Source organism: Homarus americanus, unplaced genomic scaffold (assembly GCF_018991925.1).
Source record: "Homarus americanus isolate GMGI-L3 unplaced genomic scaffold, GMGI_Hamer_2.0 scaffold6317, whole genome shotgun sequence".
In the NCBI taxonomy this organism is placed as follows: Eukaryota; Metazoa; Arthropoda; class Malacostraca; order Decapoda; family Nephropidae; genus Homarus; species Homarus americanus.
In genome coordinates, this window is record NW_024730668.1 from 21,341,586 (window position 1) to 21,356,574 (window position 14,989).

At 40.4% G+C, this 14,989-nt stretch overlaps 2 protein-coding genes across 2 annotated transcripts in view; one reads left to right on the plus strand and one right to left on the minus strand.

Annotated features, from left to right (window-relative positions):
* LOC121867125 overlaps positions 1-4,904 on the minus strand; it is a 28,312-nt gene extending 23,408 nt beyond the window's left edge. The window contains exons 1-4 of the mRNA XM_042366881.1: positions 4,799-4,904; positions 1,919-2,118; positions 1,538-1,621; positions 480-642 (exon numbers count right to left, since the gene is read on the minus strand). Coding sequence (XP_042222815.1) covers positions 480-642; positions 1,538-1,621; positions 1,919-2,083 — 412 coding nt within the window. The 5' untranslated portion in view covers positions 2,084-2,118; positions 4,799-4,904. The remainder of the gene's footprint in view (positions 1-479; positions 643-1,537; positions 1,622-1,918; positions 2,119-4,798) is intronic.
* A 1,488-nt stretch (positions 4,905-6,392) lies between these two features.
* Positions 6,393-13,925, plus strand: LOC121867317. The gene is made up of 6 exons (XM_042367227.1): positions 6,393-6,664; positions 9,573-9,662; positions 10,465-10,525; positions 10,896-10,972; positions 11,563-11,739; positions 13,370-13,925. The coding sequence occupies exons 2-6, from the start codon at positions 9,579-9,581 to the stop codon at positions 13,484-13,486; spliced, it is 516 nt and encodes a 171-aa protein (XP_042223161.1). The 5' UTR covers positions 6,393-6,664; positions 9,573-9,578; the 3' UTR covers positions 13,487-13,925.
* Positions 13,926-14,989: the final 1,064 nt, after the last annotated feature.

A 14,989-nucleotide genomic window follows, 5' to 3' on the forward strand; every position in this document is an offset into this window, starting at 1 on the left:
CTGCACGGAGGAAGGGGGAATATTACAAATTGTCATCTTAGGTCCGATGTGTACCAAAGGACCCACAACACTTTTCTCCCATATTCCTGCGGTGTGACGTGTTTTAACCATTGCAGCACGCGACCACCGGCAGGCTACACTCACTCTACATAAACTCACCACTAAAGAAAAATGGGGAACAAAAACTCACCTGATAGTTTTGATGTTAACCGTTTGTTTATAAAGTGACGGTCCATACAGAATTATTTATAATCTAAAATCTAAGTATTAAATATTTTTCGTATTTTTGTAACTTCTGTTTAAATTTAATGTTTAAGTTGAAAAGTATCTACTGATTATATTAGAATAACATAAATATAAATTGACTCGCTCAACGTAGGAGCTAACGTGGGGTTAGGTTAGGTTTATCTTTTTTTTTCAATTTGGTGATAGTTTAACATTCTTATGTCCCTCGGGCAGCAGGTGTTTAACATTCTTACCTCCTTCGGGCAGCAGGTGTTTGACCTCTTGGGCAGCCTTGTCGAGCTGCTCCTGGTTGGTGACGTCCATCTGTAGGACGTGGAGGCGGCTGGACCCCTCCCGACGGAGGTGGTTGGCGCCCTCACCTCCAGCATGCAGGCAACCTGCGAACACCCGGAACCCCTGTGGGAGGAGGAGGAGGAGGCTGGTGACACGGCTCACCTGGTGACTGTACCTCCACACCAATACCAACAACAACACCAGGAAATTATATGCATGGACACGACAAGCCCAGTTAAACACAAACAACATTGTGCGTGCACTGTATCCACGTAATGATCAAGGTAAGGTGAGGGTCACGGAGCGCTTTAAATGACGCGGGAATATGTGTGGTGTATGTACTGTACACATGCATTCTGGTGCATACGAAATAAAACTTATGCCTCAGAAACAATTCGTCTTCATGTCAAAGTGCATCATGTAACATCAGAAGAATTGTTCAAGTACAGAGTTTAGTAGGGCGAAGGTTGGTGCGCTTGCCGTTGTCATGGGTACATAGTCGCCTTCCAGTGACCTTGAGAGAATATGTAGTTGTTCTGCAAAGTCATCTACAGTTGTAACTTTGGTCATCTAAGAAGCTAGATAACGCCATCATAAACAAAATAAAAACAGATAAGATTTTTGTTCTTTCTCTGGATTGCTGAGGACTGCCAAGCAACAGTTACAGGCGCGCACTTAAGATCTTGGACGCTGTGGACAGGGGAACGTGGACGTTTTGACGGCAACCTTTGAATGCTACCAGAGGATAGTCACGATAGTGCATAATCCATATAGGAAGCTACCAGGCAGGCGAGTGTGTAGCATCATTGTTCCTTCAAACACAAATCCAATGTAAATATAAAATTAGACCTACACAGATAACTTGCCCTTCACGTTTTTAAGTACCGTACTGGATACAACTGAGGTGAAATTTAGAAAACGAGTAAGACTGAGAAGATTACAAGAATGAAGTCATAATTGGAGTATTTTAGGAACGACCTTGAGAACCTGCACTGCTTTAAGTAAGAGTTCCACTAACCAGTTTGTCCAGGTGGAGTGCCAAGGTGTTGCCAAAGCCGGTGTCGCAGCCCGTCACTACCACCGACTTCCCTGACACTGATACCTGAAATACCGAGTTTGGAAGGCTTTTTATATAAATAAAAACATTGAAAAGTTCTGGGATATAAACAATATTAGATCTTCATTTTATTTTAATCTGTTTGAAGTGTATTGTTATTCGCTCTTAATGCCACAATTCCAGACAGCGAACAAATAATATTATTAGACATGGGCTGCAGAATGACCCCATCCCACACACATTTAGAAATCAGGACAAATTACGTAAGTCACCAGATAACGTTCAAGTTCGTTTTTGTGGTAGGTTACTGTACTCAGAGTAGGGAAGCAGAAGTGAACTGACCTTCATATCAGCCTTGTACAAGTAGGAGGCAGCAGTGAGGAGCCAGAGAGTAATGAAGGCCAGCAGGCAGGAGACGACCCCCAAGGCGCTGAGCAACGTGGCCAGCAAGGCGCTCACCCCTCCCCAGAACATCACCCGCACCACCTTGTCCAGCGTCCACAACATCCTCCACAGACTCTGCTCGGACACCCTCTGAAAAACTAACACCACACGTCAGCGCCATGTACAACAACTCTAGGGCTGATGCTTTTACTTCTTGCAATGTCAAGCTCTTGCAGTTATACATAAAAACAAGAACTTTTTGAGATAAAAAAAAACATTAGAGTCATTCCGAAGATGAGTACAAGTCACGTTAAATTTATATTTGACTCCTCTTGATAAATAACTCACTTTTAAAACAGGGATTCTCTGTGTAAAATTTCAACTTCTGTTTACACCACACACTTGTTCATACCACCACCATACTTACACGTGCACTTGCCTTTCACAAATGTGTTTATACAGTACATATAACTGTGTCCTAGACGCGTGTTCGTAAATTTAATTATGCCCCTCTCTCATAATTTTTAGTTTTTGATGGAATGGTGTAATTGGTAACCAGGCTACGTGCTTAATGACCTTAATTGTTGAAGCGCAGTAATAAAATTACAACAACAACACGCTTTCTACGAGCAACCTTTCTTTACACGTTTTTTTTAAACAAAGTTCTGTCAAGAAAAACAGGATTTTTTTTTCGATGACCCGAATAAGTATATCCCGTTCGAATCTTTAAATACTGATAGAGCACACCAGCGTTCTTCACGCGTGTCTACCTGGCAGACATAGTTGTTGTAGAGGCTCTGTTCATCTCCCTCATAACACACACACTACAACACCTCTACTTGTTGTCTCCTGGCCGGTCACCAGTGCACGTCATTCACCAGTATCGAGAGTCTGCCGTCCTTATGAACACGTCTACCAGATATGAAAAAAAAAATACGTTCAATTACGAGAGACAGATAGAAATCTTAATTTTAAAGTGTTGCTCTTGAACCGCTAAGAGTCTGATGTGATGAGTGTTTCCCCTATCAGCGTGCACCAGCCCACTCAACCTCTACTCTCATGTATAGGGGTACCACTTCACCGACTCCTTCGTGTGTTTTGTTACGAACGTGGAGATATAATGTTTGCCTGCGTACTGTCCTTCCTGCACCCATGTAATGCTTTTTTATTTCGTTGGTTATGCAGTACTTGAGAGAGAGAGAGAGAGAGAGAGAGAGAGAGCCATATCAGATTATTTTGTTCTGACTTTCAAGAGACGACTGACCAAATACTGAGCAGTTCAAGATATTCTGTATACTAGTGGAGCTCTGAGTGTCGTATGCACGTAATAGTGCCATTTTATTATCTTGCTTCAGAATCGATTCGCGTTTATACAAATAGTTGAAGATCTACATACACAATCCTGACTCTTCCTGAATGAACTTAACGAATGATACTTTCTGACACTTAACGAATTGTAATCCCTAATACTTAATGAATTATAGTCCCTAATACTTAACGAATGATACTCCTTAGCGATGTTCGCTTACACAAGTCCCTCGAAACGATCTTGAGTGAGGTGCTTGCCCGCCTGGAGTCTGGTCCCCGAGATATGCTAGGGACTGTCAGTTGATTGAAAATGTCCAAAGGAGGGCCACCAGACTGGTGCCGGCACTTCGACACCTCAGTTACCATGAGATATTAGAGCGCCTGCAATTGCCTAGCTTATACTACAGACGGGCAAGGGGTGACCTAATTGAGGTGTATAAACATCTCAATGGGCACTACTCAGTCGAGTGTCTATACCGCAAGTTCCAGAACTGTGAGGGCAAACTTTTTCGGAGTGAGAGCTCTTACCGCATCTCGTGTGGTAACGGAGGAGAGAGATGGAGAGAGAGAAGCGAGAGAGTGAGGAGTGTTATTGAAGTAGGTGGCTTCGTCAACGCCACATCCATTAGCACTCGGATAAGGACTAGTGGTAAACATTACAAGGGTCAGTTTGTGTAGTGCAGTGAGCAGACTAGGTTATATATTACTTTGTCCGGAGACGACTTCTATTATCAAGCAACTGTGCATCAGTGACCTAACTCAAACATACTGTGATTGTCTATGGAAACCACAGAGTTCAGTCTACGGTGATAACTCACCCCTTAATCGTCTGCCATTGTACTCACGCACGTTATACCAACAGACTCGTCACAAATGACTGTTGAACAATTGTATTATTGTATTCAGACTCAAGCCAACTTGGAAGGTTAATCACGTGATTGTTATTGTTGGTGGATGTGAGCTAAATATGTTGTGTTTGGTACAAACAACAGATAATGGGTCATGTATTTCCAGGTATGACCGAATTAACATTACCCCACACTCCCATCCCAGTCTGGCCGTGAGCGGCTACAAGAATTGTGAACTCTAGGAACAACCCGCCAGAGAGTGTTGTGACGGCACCAAGTGTGAGCTCATTCAAGGCCAGCCAGACTTGACCAACACTGGAGCAGGTTCCGGTATATTCAGGAGCCGGTGCAAGCCCAGTATTTGCCAACTTGCCGATCAATGGCGAAGAGGATAAAAGTAAAAGCCTCTATGATCTCTTAAACTCCTTACTCCTCATTTAACTTTGCAGCAATCTTCTGTTTATCATCTTAACAACACATCGTCACCACAATCCTCCATCACTTCTAAGAGCCACTGAGCTGTTCTTCCATACGTATGCCTAAGGTTTTAAGAATGATTGCAACTAATTTTACACATTAATACTTTTAAACTTAGAAATTAAAAAAAAATATTAATATTTCTTCTATTTTCTCCGAAGTATTAACAATAAAAGAACACTATAACAGTGTTTACCCCACTCACCTAGAGCTGTACCTGGCTACTGTCCCCAAAGACCCCGCAGTCCACACACTTGTTCAGTCTCCTCCACCACCTCCACACGGATAAGATTGTGAACATCCCAGACCCAAAGTATCGTACTGCAACGTCTTCAGTGCTATCTAGTGTTAATAATCAGTTATGAGTTAGTCAGTGAGATATAACTCTTTACTTATCAAAGTCGGGGCCGATTACCTATGTTCCTTCTTCTTTGGACACTCGCGGTTCCTTCTCACCAGTTAGACTACATTTCTTGACTCTATTGACATTCCTACTCCAGGCCTCCTCAGTCATTACTGTAACCAGTTAACTACCGGTGAGTGTGTCCGTGGAGCTGTGTTTGTGTGATTGTATCTTGTATTTATAGATAGTGTACGAAGGCGGCCTCCGACATGTACGACCTATAAGTGATATCCCGGTCCAGAAGGCTCCACTACTCTTGCTGGTAAGTGTCCTCTCACCCCCCATCCCTCCCGCCCCAGAGGGAATACACTCCCCAAAACAGATACTCCTCTCACCAGATTAATGGGTGACCTCCTGATACTAAAAACCTGAAATTCTTCTCCCTGAACTAGATCCACCACCTGATGATGAGCCGCACTCAACTGAAGCTCACCACCGAGAGAGAGAACAGCTTTTTGATCGTGGAGTGTCTGACCTTACTGCTCTTCATTTTTTCTTTTGTGTGAGCAATGCACATTTATTTCTCCAGTTTTCCTACCTTCTTCTAATATGAGATCACCTGCATTTGTGTTTGAGTTTGAACAGTTTTCTCGGCTGATAACTTTTCCCATAAACTAGGAACTGGTCACCCAGGCTGTTAACTGATCGTCCTGGCTAGTAACTGATCGCCCAGGCTAGTATTTGATCGCCAAGGCTAGTAACTGATTATCCTGACTAGTAAATGAACGCTTGTGGGTATTAACTCTTTGTTTGGGGCACTAACCTTTCGCCTGTGGCTAGTTAATTTTCATGAAGCTAAAAGGTTTACACCGGTTTAGTTAGTTTTTACGCAAGTTAGAAGTGTTCACCCGTCGCTAGTAGAGCATCGCTTGGGTGGGTGAGTAAGTTTTACTCGAGGCTAATCAGTGTTCGCCTGGGCTCCTTCTCTTTGCCCATAACTGCTTCCACCGCACACAAAAAATATCTTTTATTGTTTCTATCTTGTGCGATTACGTCTCTACTTCACCCAGTTCCCAGAACATTACTGTACTGAGTCCTATGCAGTACCGAGAGAAGGGACATACCTATGGGAAACTCACCTCTGTTGTTACGTCACTTAAGGAAGAACGCGGGCGTCCTACAATTATTGTGGCCTTTGTGGTGAAAACTTCTGGTGAATTTTATGACACCGGAATTACTGTATACAAGTGGAGACAGACATGATAAACCCAGGTTTAATCCCTTATCGAAAATCTGAGTAAAATGGCAGAATTACGATGGAGTGAAACAACTTTAATATTGTTAAGTTGTGCCCCCCCCCCAAAAAAAAATACGAGGTTGGCGTCAACAGTTTGATTATCGAACTGCGCAGCCCGCAAGGCTTTCTGCTCGCTAGACGAGTGGGCGACTTGGGCGACCCCGCGACAGACCAACACCCAAACGCGAACAGTATGGATTCTCTAAGAGTGTTATATGTGTTCCTGATGTTCAAGAGTGTTATTGCGTTCCTTGATGTATCCTGGAGTGTTACCCCGTGTCTTGTCATATCCCTGAGCAGTATTGTGTAACGTGGTACAGAAAATAAAGGGTGTCATTCTTAGCAGGAGTTTATATTAGCTCTTTCTCACGGGGTTACTGACGAGGGTGAAATTCCTGCGTTCGAAAAGTTACTGTGGATACCAAAAACAGGTTGGCAAACTAATATAATCCATATCCTACACCAGAGCTTCTCATACAGGTTAATGAGAATGATAGGATGAGTGGTAGACGTATAGATGAGAAATAATAGATATTTTTTTGTATATAGGCGCGAAAAGAATAATTTTCCATTGTTGAGAGATTATGATTGTTATAAATAGAATGAAAAATTGGTGGTGTGTCGCGGTGTATTGTGGTCTGTGATGGTATATTGGGCAAGGTGTAATATACAGTACAGTATTTATGAACACAAGAGACTAGCGTTAAATTTGAATACGGTAAGTAACATTTTAAAGCAGTGGTTCTTAACCTTTTTTGAGTCACGGACCCCTTTGAGAATCTGGTGAAAGCTATGGACCCCCTCCCTAGAAAAATGCACATAAGCACATACACACAACTTTGCATGCAATGAATATACTTTATTTTATTGAAAATTCATTGCCTCATACAGTGTATGACATACACAAAGTATGAATAAAGTAAACAATCTTAGCAAAGAATTATGTTTCACACTTTTTTATGCAAAAATTAATGGCCACTCAATACAGAAATGAAATACAATGATCTTTTGCAAAATAAACAAAACAAAACTTTAATTCTGCTCAAAAGTTCATTTCAATGTGAAGGTTGTTGTTGTTTGGCTTGAATATAAATGTTAAATTTTTATCTGACCTTCACGGACCCCCTGAAGCCCCTCCATGGACCCCAGGTTAAGAACCCCTGTTTTAAAGTAACATTATAAATGGAAATCTTTGAAGCATTTGTTTCCTATTTATATATTAACTTTCTTTAATTAATATAAGTTTTGTATATTTTTTATCAATTAATGTGTTGATACACTGACGAGTTGAAGGATGAAGTGAATGATGAATAGAAGTAATAGTTGAGTAAAAAAATAAAACATGTTCAAGCTAATCTCCAATAGGTGGAAGCAGGGATTATCTATACAACTTTTTTTTGTAATTACACATCGACTGAAAAATTAAATGGTATTGAAAAGCATCGCACCCTTACCAAAGACAAAACCAAACAACCATTCCGTTCTCAGCGGCAGTGATCTCGCATTTCAAGAACTCGGTTGATAATAATTCATGGAAGGTAGAAGGAAGTAAGGCGTTTTTAACATAATGCACTAAGGGGTAGATGATTACTTGAGTGAGGTTTGTAAAGTATTTTTCACTGTCAGGGAATGATATAAAGACCCTCAAACTTCGTAAGTCAAAATGGTGTAGTGTGTGAGCTCCACTTATAAGATTTCAAAGTTGATTTCGGAAACAGAAGCTTAAGCTTATTGATTAATGTGAATAATGATATTTTTATTTAATAGTTGTTAGGTATAGTAATTAAATAGTATTATGATATTATAAATCAAGGTGTGTGGTAAATTTTTTAAATACGATTGACCTCGGTGAGTGCAATACTGGTGCAATGGAGCAGTGAGGTGCATTTAGGACTGATAATGCACCTGGATTGATGGGTGTTTATGCAAAATTGAAGGCCGATGACTGTTCCCGAGAGACGTACTTATTTTTTCCACTTGGTCCAGTTGAACGACTTCTTTTAGAACAGTCAGTAGGAGGGATGAGACTTCTTATTTAGCGGGAAGGTGAAGGACTTTTTCCTCATTCATCTAGAGCTTTTACCCAGTAGGTGAAGCTGATTTGTTGACATATGGACAATGAATCCACTTGTGTCGGAGTATATGAAAGTGGCTCATCTGGGAACGTCATGGAGTCACTTTTTAACTTGCACAACTCTCGAATACCAGCACTTTGGCAACTTATGAATACCTCGAGTTGATTTTCCTGATTACAGATCACCGTCAGATCAAGTCTTGTTCATTCTTGTTCACTTGGCCGCTATATAACTTTCAGAACAAGGATTCTCAGCACTGGTGGAGATCAAACCTGAGAATCAAAATGTTCTCCTTAATGTCGATCATCTGATTAGGGGAGCAGTTGACTCCTCCTTACAATGATACAGACACAAACGAAATTCAAGAGCAGGAAAGTTTTTAATAGAACAGTTTTAGTTTCCCATGATGACTGAATGGCCTTGTGACATTGTAATTGACTCATTCTGTTTCTCGACTGGTTGCTACATTTCAAGGATGAAAAACAGAGAAAAGGTTGGATTTTATTGTGCATGCAGCAAATATATGGGATGCAACAGGAGGGAGGGCAATACTTGAGAGCCATTTGCAGGTTTAAATTTAAATTCCCTGAAGTAACTTTCGACCAGGAAACCGGATGTGTAGAGACCAGTACCTATTTGTTGCTTGAAACTGTTGTACAGGTATAGCCTAGTCATCTGGAATATATCTAGTGGCCATATTGATAAACTGAAAACCTCAACACATATATGCTTGTATTCACTGATTTACTGTAATAGCTTGGAGAGAGAGGATGGTGATAATTATAATCATTAACAATTGTTATTATTTTCTTTAACTATTTTATTTAATTCGTGTATTCCTTCTGCCCCCCCCCCCTCCCCCCGCCAGTAAATAACTAGCTCATTTGCGTATGATTACTTAATTGATTTTACACTGATACTGGCAGCAAAATCACAAGATTGTAAATAATAATAAAGAGAGGAGGAAGAGAATTGTTAATAATAATAATAATAATACATTTTTAATAATAATAATAGGAATATCATAAACATTATAAATATATGAGAAGTTCAAGTGGTTAACTGAAAGATAGTGTACTAGGGGAATACAAACTCAGGATAGATGGCAAGACTATCTAGTACAGTAGGGTGACCAGTATCCACTCCAACGACGTCACATATTAAGCTCCGCCCAAACGCGTTGGTACACTTGGTTTATTTAAACTTTGTTAATGTCATTGCTTGTGTGTAGTAATGGGTTTGTAGTTCTCCCTGGTTGGTGAAGGCCAAGATGCGTGACCAGTGGGCGTTGACGAAGTGCTGTTGCTGCTTTGACCTGAGTACTGGTGCCCTCTTCATTGGTCTCCTATGGATGGTATGTATTTGTAACGTTAGCAAATGACAGATTGGAATTAAGGTAATGGTTAAAGAATAGATGGATGGATGGATGGATAGATTAGACAGACAGACAGACAGACAGACAGACAGACAGATGACTTAATGGGAAAAAGGGAGTTGTAGGTTTTGAATGACCTTAACCTTAACGTATTGTACACCTGAAAAAATAAGACTTCATATTGTAAGCCAAGGTTCTTAGGTGACAATAGTAAATACAGTTTGCCGTAGAATCACTAGAATCCGCTACTCAAACTTCTCAACCTAACCTAAGCGTTATGTCACTGAAGTACTCTGGTGGGGGCGAGCTGCCTAGAGTCTCCAGTACTTTGAGTTTAGTAATGTTTGATGGAGTGTAGTAGTGCTATAACAAGAACACCTATCCCTTTGATGTAAAAGTCTAGTAGTGATTAGTGTAAAGCTTTATGGACAGAAATTTTGTGGGCTACAGGAATATACAATATATATGCTAGAGAGAAATACCTAAAGGTAATAATCACAATTAAGGAAGTAAGGTATGCGACAGTTTTAATTACAATCGACCATTTCAACAGAGAAGAACTTAATTAATCACAGAATCTAATTTAAGAACCAAAAGAAATCTGACAGAATTCAGTGATAAAAAAGTAGAATGTTAGAGTGTGTGTGTGTGTGTGTGTGTGTGTGTGTGTGTCAGTGTGCGTGCGTGCGTGTGTGTGTGTGTGTGTGTGTCAGTGTGTGCCATTTGTATTCGGTCATCAATGTCTTTTTCGTCTCTTGTTTACATATGTGTTTCTCCCCAGATAACCCGATGCCTCGAAATATCCATCCGGTTCACTCTGCTAAAGTTCGATAAAGTAAACGGTATGTAATTGTCTCTTATTTTCTGTAACTCAGTTGTCTAAAGTAGGACATGTTGTTGAATAGCCAGGTCGATTAACGTGATGATACCGAGGGAGTCTTTTTATATAGAGGTACAAAGAAGTAACCCAGAAATTGATGTGTAGATTCTTGTTAAACAGATTCACCTCTAAAGTATAGGCGCCTTTCTTAAGTGACTGATCTTCTCAAGTAGACGCCCTTAACATCTTCTCAGAGCCTCCAAATGCTCTAAGTTTAAAGACTATTCGACTGTAACTAAATCTTCGTGTTTCTATAATTTCTTTTGAATAATGTTGATATATCTATATTGTCCATCGATACTTACTAATATTGGTTTATTTTCTTTTTGTAGACTGGCAGCTAGCATTATGTATCCCTATGTTCATCAGTGTTGTGTCTTGCATCAGTCTCGTCGTTGGTGTCATAAAGGTGAGTGATGAAAATATTTTGATATTCTGGTTAAGGTAGAGAGGAAAAAGATACCCGAGTTTTGTGTCTGGTTTTCTTATATCGTTTGTATGTTGTGTGTGTCTGTCTGTTGTGTTGTGAGTCGTACAAGGAGATTGGTACACTTGAATCACGGGGAGGTTGACATGGGTAAGAAAAAAATCTCAAAAATTCAAGAGGTGGGTCGAGATAAATGATGAGCAGGTCAGCAAGATGCATACAAGGTTCAGGAACAAAATAAAGTCGGACTGTAGAAGGACTGAAAAACAGTTACAGATGCGGATTACAAGCTTTATACCTTTACGCAAAGTCGAAATTAAAGACACATGTGGACGTATTAGATCTGCTACTTGAAGGTGGTAGTTACGTACTCAGATCAGGACAAAGGGGAGGGGTTAAACACATCTTTTTCATCAGTATTCATAAGAGAGGAAGCTATTCGTTCAATGAATGATCCACTCATGACTTGACACGTGTGTGAGGTGACCACTCATGACTTGACACGTGTGTGAGGTGACCACTCATGACTTGACACTTGACGTGACTTTTATGATTAACCTTCCGGGTTCCAGGAGCGGCCAGCATGGATGACGCCGTGGTTGGTGATAGAGTGTTTTACATTGCTCCTCAAGATTTACTCGATGGTCATGGCCTTCGTTGATGCCGACACTCTCTTCGGTTTGGCCTGCGTTGCGGATATGATTCTGTGTTCCTACTTTATATTCGCTGTGCTATCTTATTCTATCAAGGTAAGCTGCTCTCCACTTATATGTGCATGTTATAGGCCTATCACAGAGTCCTGATCAATTGATCATTCTTAAGATTCAAAACAATTTGCATGCTATCATACGTATAACTGAAGAATTTTCCTTAGATTTGAACATGATTTATGATGCTAATATAATTTGTCACACACACACACACACACACACTCACTTCAGATATATGAATTTGTTACATTGTACCTAGTATACATTTTTAATAGTCGTAAATGCAGTTTTATAAAATATATTATGAATCAATACACCGATATTCTGAATAAAAGCATTTAGTATGGATTCAAAATGCTGATCTGGAGAAAACTTATCTAATGACATTTCAAAGACGGATCCAGGGGGTCCTGGGGGTCTTGATCCTCCTTTACCAGAAAATACCAATACTTTTTCTTTAATGCAGGACTGTACTCAGGCATTTTTGTATAGTAAAAAGTAAAATTTACTAATAACTTGGCACATAAGACATTCAACTATTTTAAAACATGAACACTGATATATTCAAGAAAGTTCAACCGAGTTAAATTCACTTAATATGGCGGGTGTGAGGCACTAGGTACCGGAGAGACGATGAGGAGCGAATTAATGAACTGGCTGCTCGTCTCTCGGACAATAGTTATATTCGCCATGACGTGACATCAAGACTTTCGTACACATTCATTTAACTCATTACTGTACACCCTGTACATTGGGCGATATTAAAATCCGATTTGTGGGTCAGATAAATTTCTAACGGCTATTGCTTACAATCTAATCAGAGTTTCAGTTTGTAATGCAATAATTAAAGTGCAAAAAGTGCGTACACTGGCATTCGCACTTTGTGCTGAAGAAGCAAAAGAGGGACAAGGGGCTAGTGATGCCCGGCCATTAACATTTCAAGCTTTGAGCGGTTGACAGGTTTCTCTCAAATGATTAATGACATTCTTAAATGCAAAACTGTTATTAATTTCAATAAATCATCAGATTCTCTGATGATTGTGAATTAAAGCGGTCTGACTACAGTGGCGAATAGAACTCAACTGCGTCTCGCATTGCGGTAAATAGGATTCTTACACTCTATTGTATGCTCTAACACAAGAACTTGTTTGACAATTTTACTAAAAGTAAATACAGTTGAAGCTTTCAACATCACTCACAATGGATCTTGAATGTTTCAGCTGTAAGCAGGTATGCATATCTTACAGTAACATAGGCGCATTTATTTAATTTGCCCCTCACGGGGGTTAGTTTATTGGGCACCCCCTTACATCCTGTGCAAGGTGAAGCGCAATTTATTCGTATTTTCAAATATACAAATATCAACATGAGGTTACGAGTAATGTGAAACACACGAGAGAAAACGGATCTCTTTTATTACTGCAGCAGACAGACTCAAGAAATAAGTTCTAGCTTCATGTTTTATGGGCTGTTGAGCACACTTCATATTTTGACAAAGATCCAGATGCTATTCACAGTATCTCACACGGTATAAGTCGTGAACAGGAATATGAATTACTTTCTGAACCACTGTCCAGTAATTAAGATGTATAGTACGATATTTAACAGAACATAACTTCGGTTTTCTTCTCCTGTTAATTATGTTTTTCACATTTTCCTTCTGTTTCAGTTGAAAGAATCGACTGTAGTCACACCGACCAAGCCTGAAGAAGGAGCATTTGAGCTTGGCGAAAAGGTATGGAATTCGGGGAAGTTGTCTAGAGTGAATCGGAGACTTTCTGTGTAATCGCAAGCAGTGTGTGGTTATTAATCGTACCCGTGACAAGCGTGGTACCACAGGGCAGTGTATTGGGCCCATTGATGTTTGTTTGTTTCATAAATGACATGCCAAAAGCTATACACTCCCCCATACAAATGTTTGCAGATATGCCAAGTTAATTAGGGAAATTAAGAACCAAATAGGTTGTGAAGAGCCGCAAAAAGATCTCTGTGAGTTTCAGGAGTGGTCGACGAAATGGCTGCTAAGATTCAATGTCACGAGGTGTAAGAGGACGCACTTGGGACGTACCAACGGTAAGGAGGCGTATCATATGTCCCAACGGGACGATGAAACTGCATGAATAGTGACCGAATGCGAAAAGGACCTGGGTGTGTATAAATGGGCCGAAGTTCTCGGGCCATTGTGAGAAGGTGAATCAAGCCATTCTCTTTTGTCGGATCACCAGTATTGCTTTCGCCAAGCGAGATCTACTGGTGATCTGCTCTCCTACTGCTCCCATCTTTGGTCATCATCTCTTAGGGATTATGGGGAAACTTTCGTCGTGGCCCTCGACATCTCTAAAGCATTTGACAGGGTATGGCACAAGTCTTTGCTTTCTAAACTTCTTTCTTATGTTTTCACTCCCCCACTTTGTTCTCTAATTTCTAGCTTTCTTGAGAACCGATTCATGGCAGTTGTTGTCGAGGGATCGATCTCTCGATCTTTCTCTACCAATAGTGGTGTCACACAGGGTTCTCTTCTTTCACCTACTCTCTTCCTTCTTTTTTTTATCAATGATTTACTTCACACTACGACTAATTCTATCCATTCTTATGCTGATGATTCTACTCTTCACTCTTCTTATTTTTCCCTTCTCCCTAATTCTCAAACTAGACCTGTTTCTAGAGCTGATATCAATTCATCTATCAATGCGGATCTGTGCAGCATCTCCGAATGGGGAGGTAGAAACTTGGTTAAATTTAATAGTAATAAAACACAGTATTTACCAATTACACTTTCCAAATTTTATGATCTTTCACCAATCCCACTTCAGGACACAATCATTCTGCCAAATTCTAAAATAGATATGCTAAGCCTCACCATTTCCTTTAATATGTCATGGAAGCCTCACATCCTCAACATTGCTTAAGTAACTCATTCTGATATCTTAGGAGAGTGAGTTAGCAGTGATTTGAAACGCTGTATCTACTTAGAGAGGTCAGAAGATAATTGTACGTCCTTCTAGGATAAATTCCGAAGCCTAGTCCATGATAGAGCAGATATTTCAAAGGTTAATAAATTACTTATTTGTTAGGACAGTTGAAAGGAACATATTGTCATGTCATGTCTATGAACCAGCTGGCTAAGGACTCGTTGGCTGGTTCAAGCAGCAATTACTGACATCAATCAACGTACAGTGCGTCATAACGGGACTGGCCAATGAGACGGGACTACGAGGTGGTGCGACGGAGGTGAGCTAGCAGCAGCGAACCATCACCCCGTGACCCCGGCAGTCAGACTCCTGGCTGG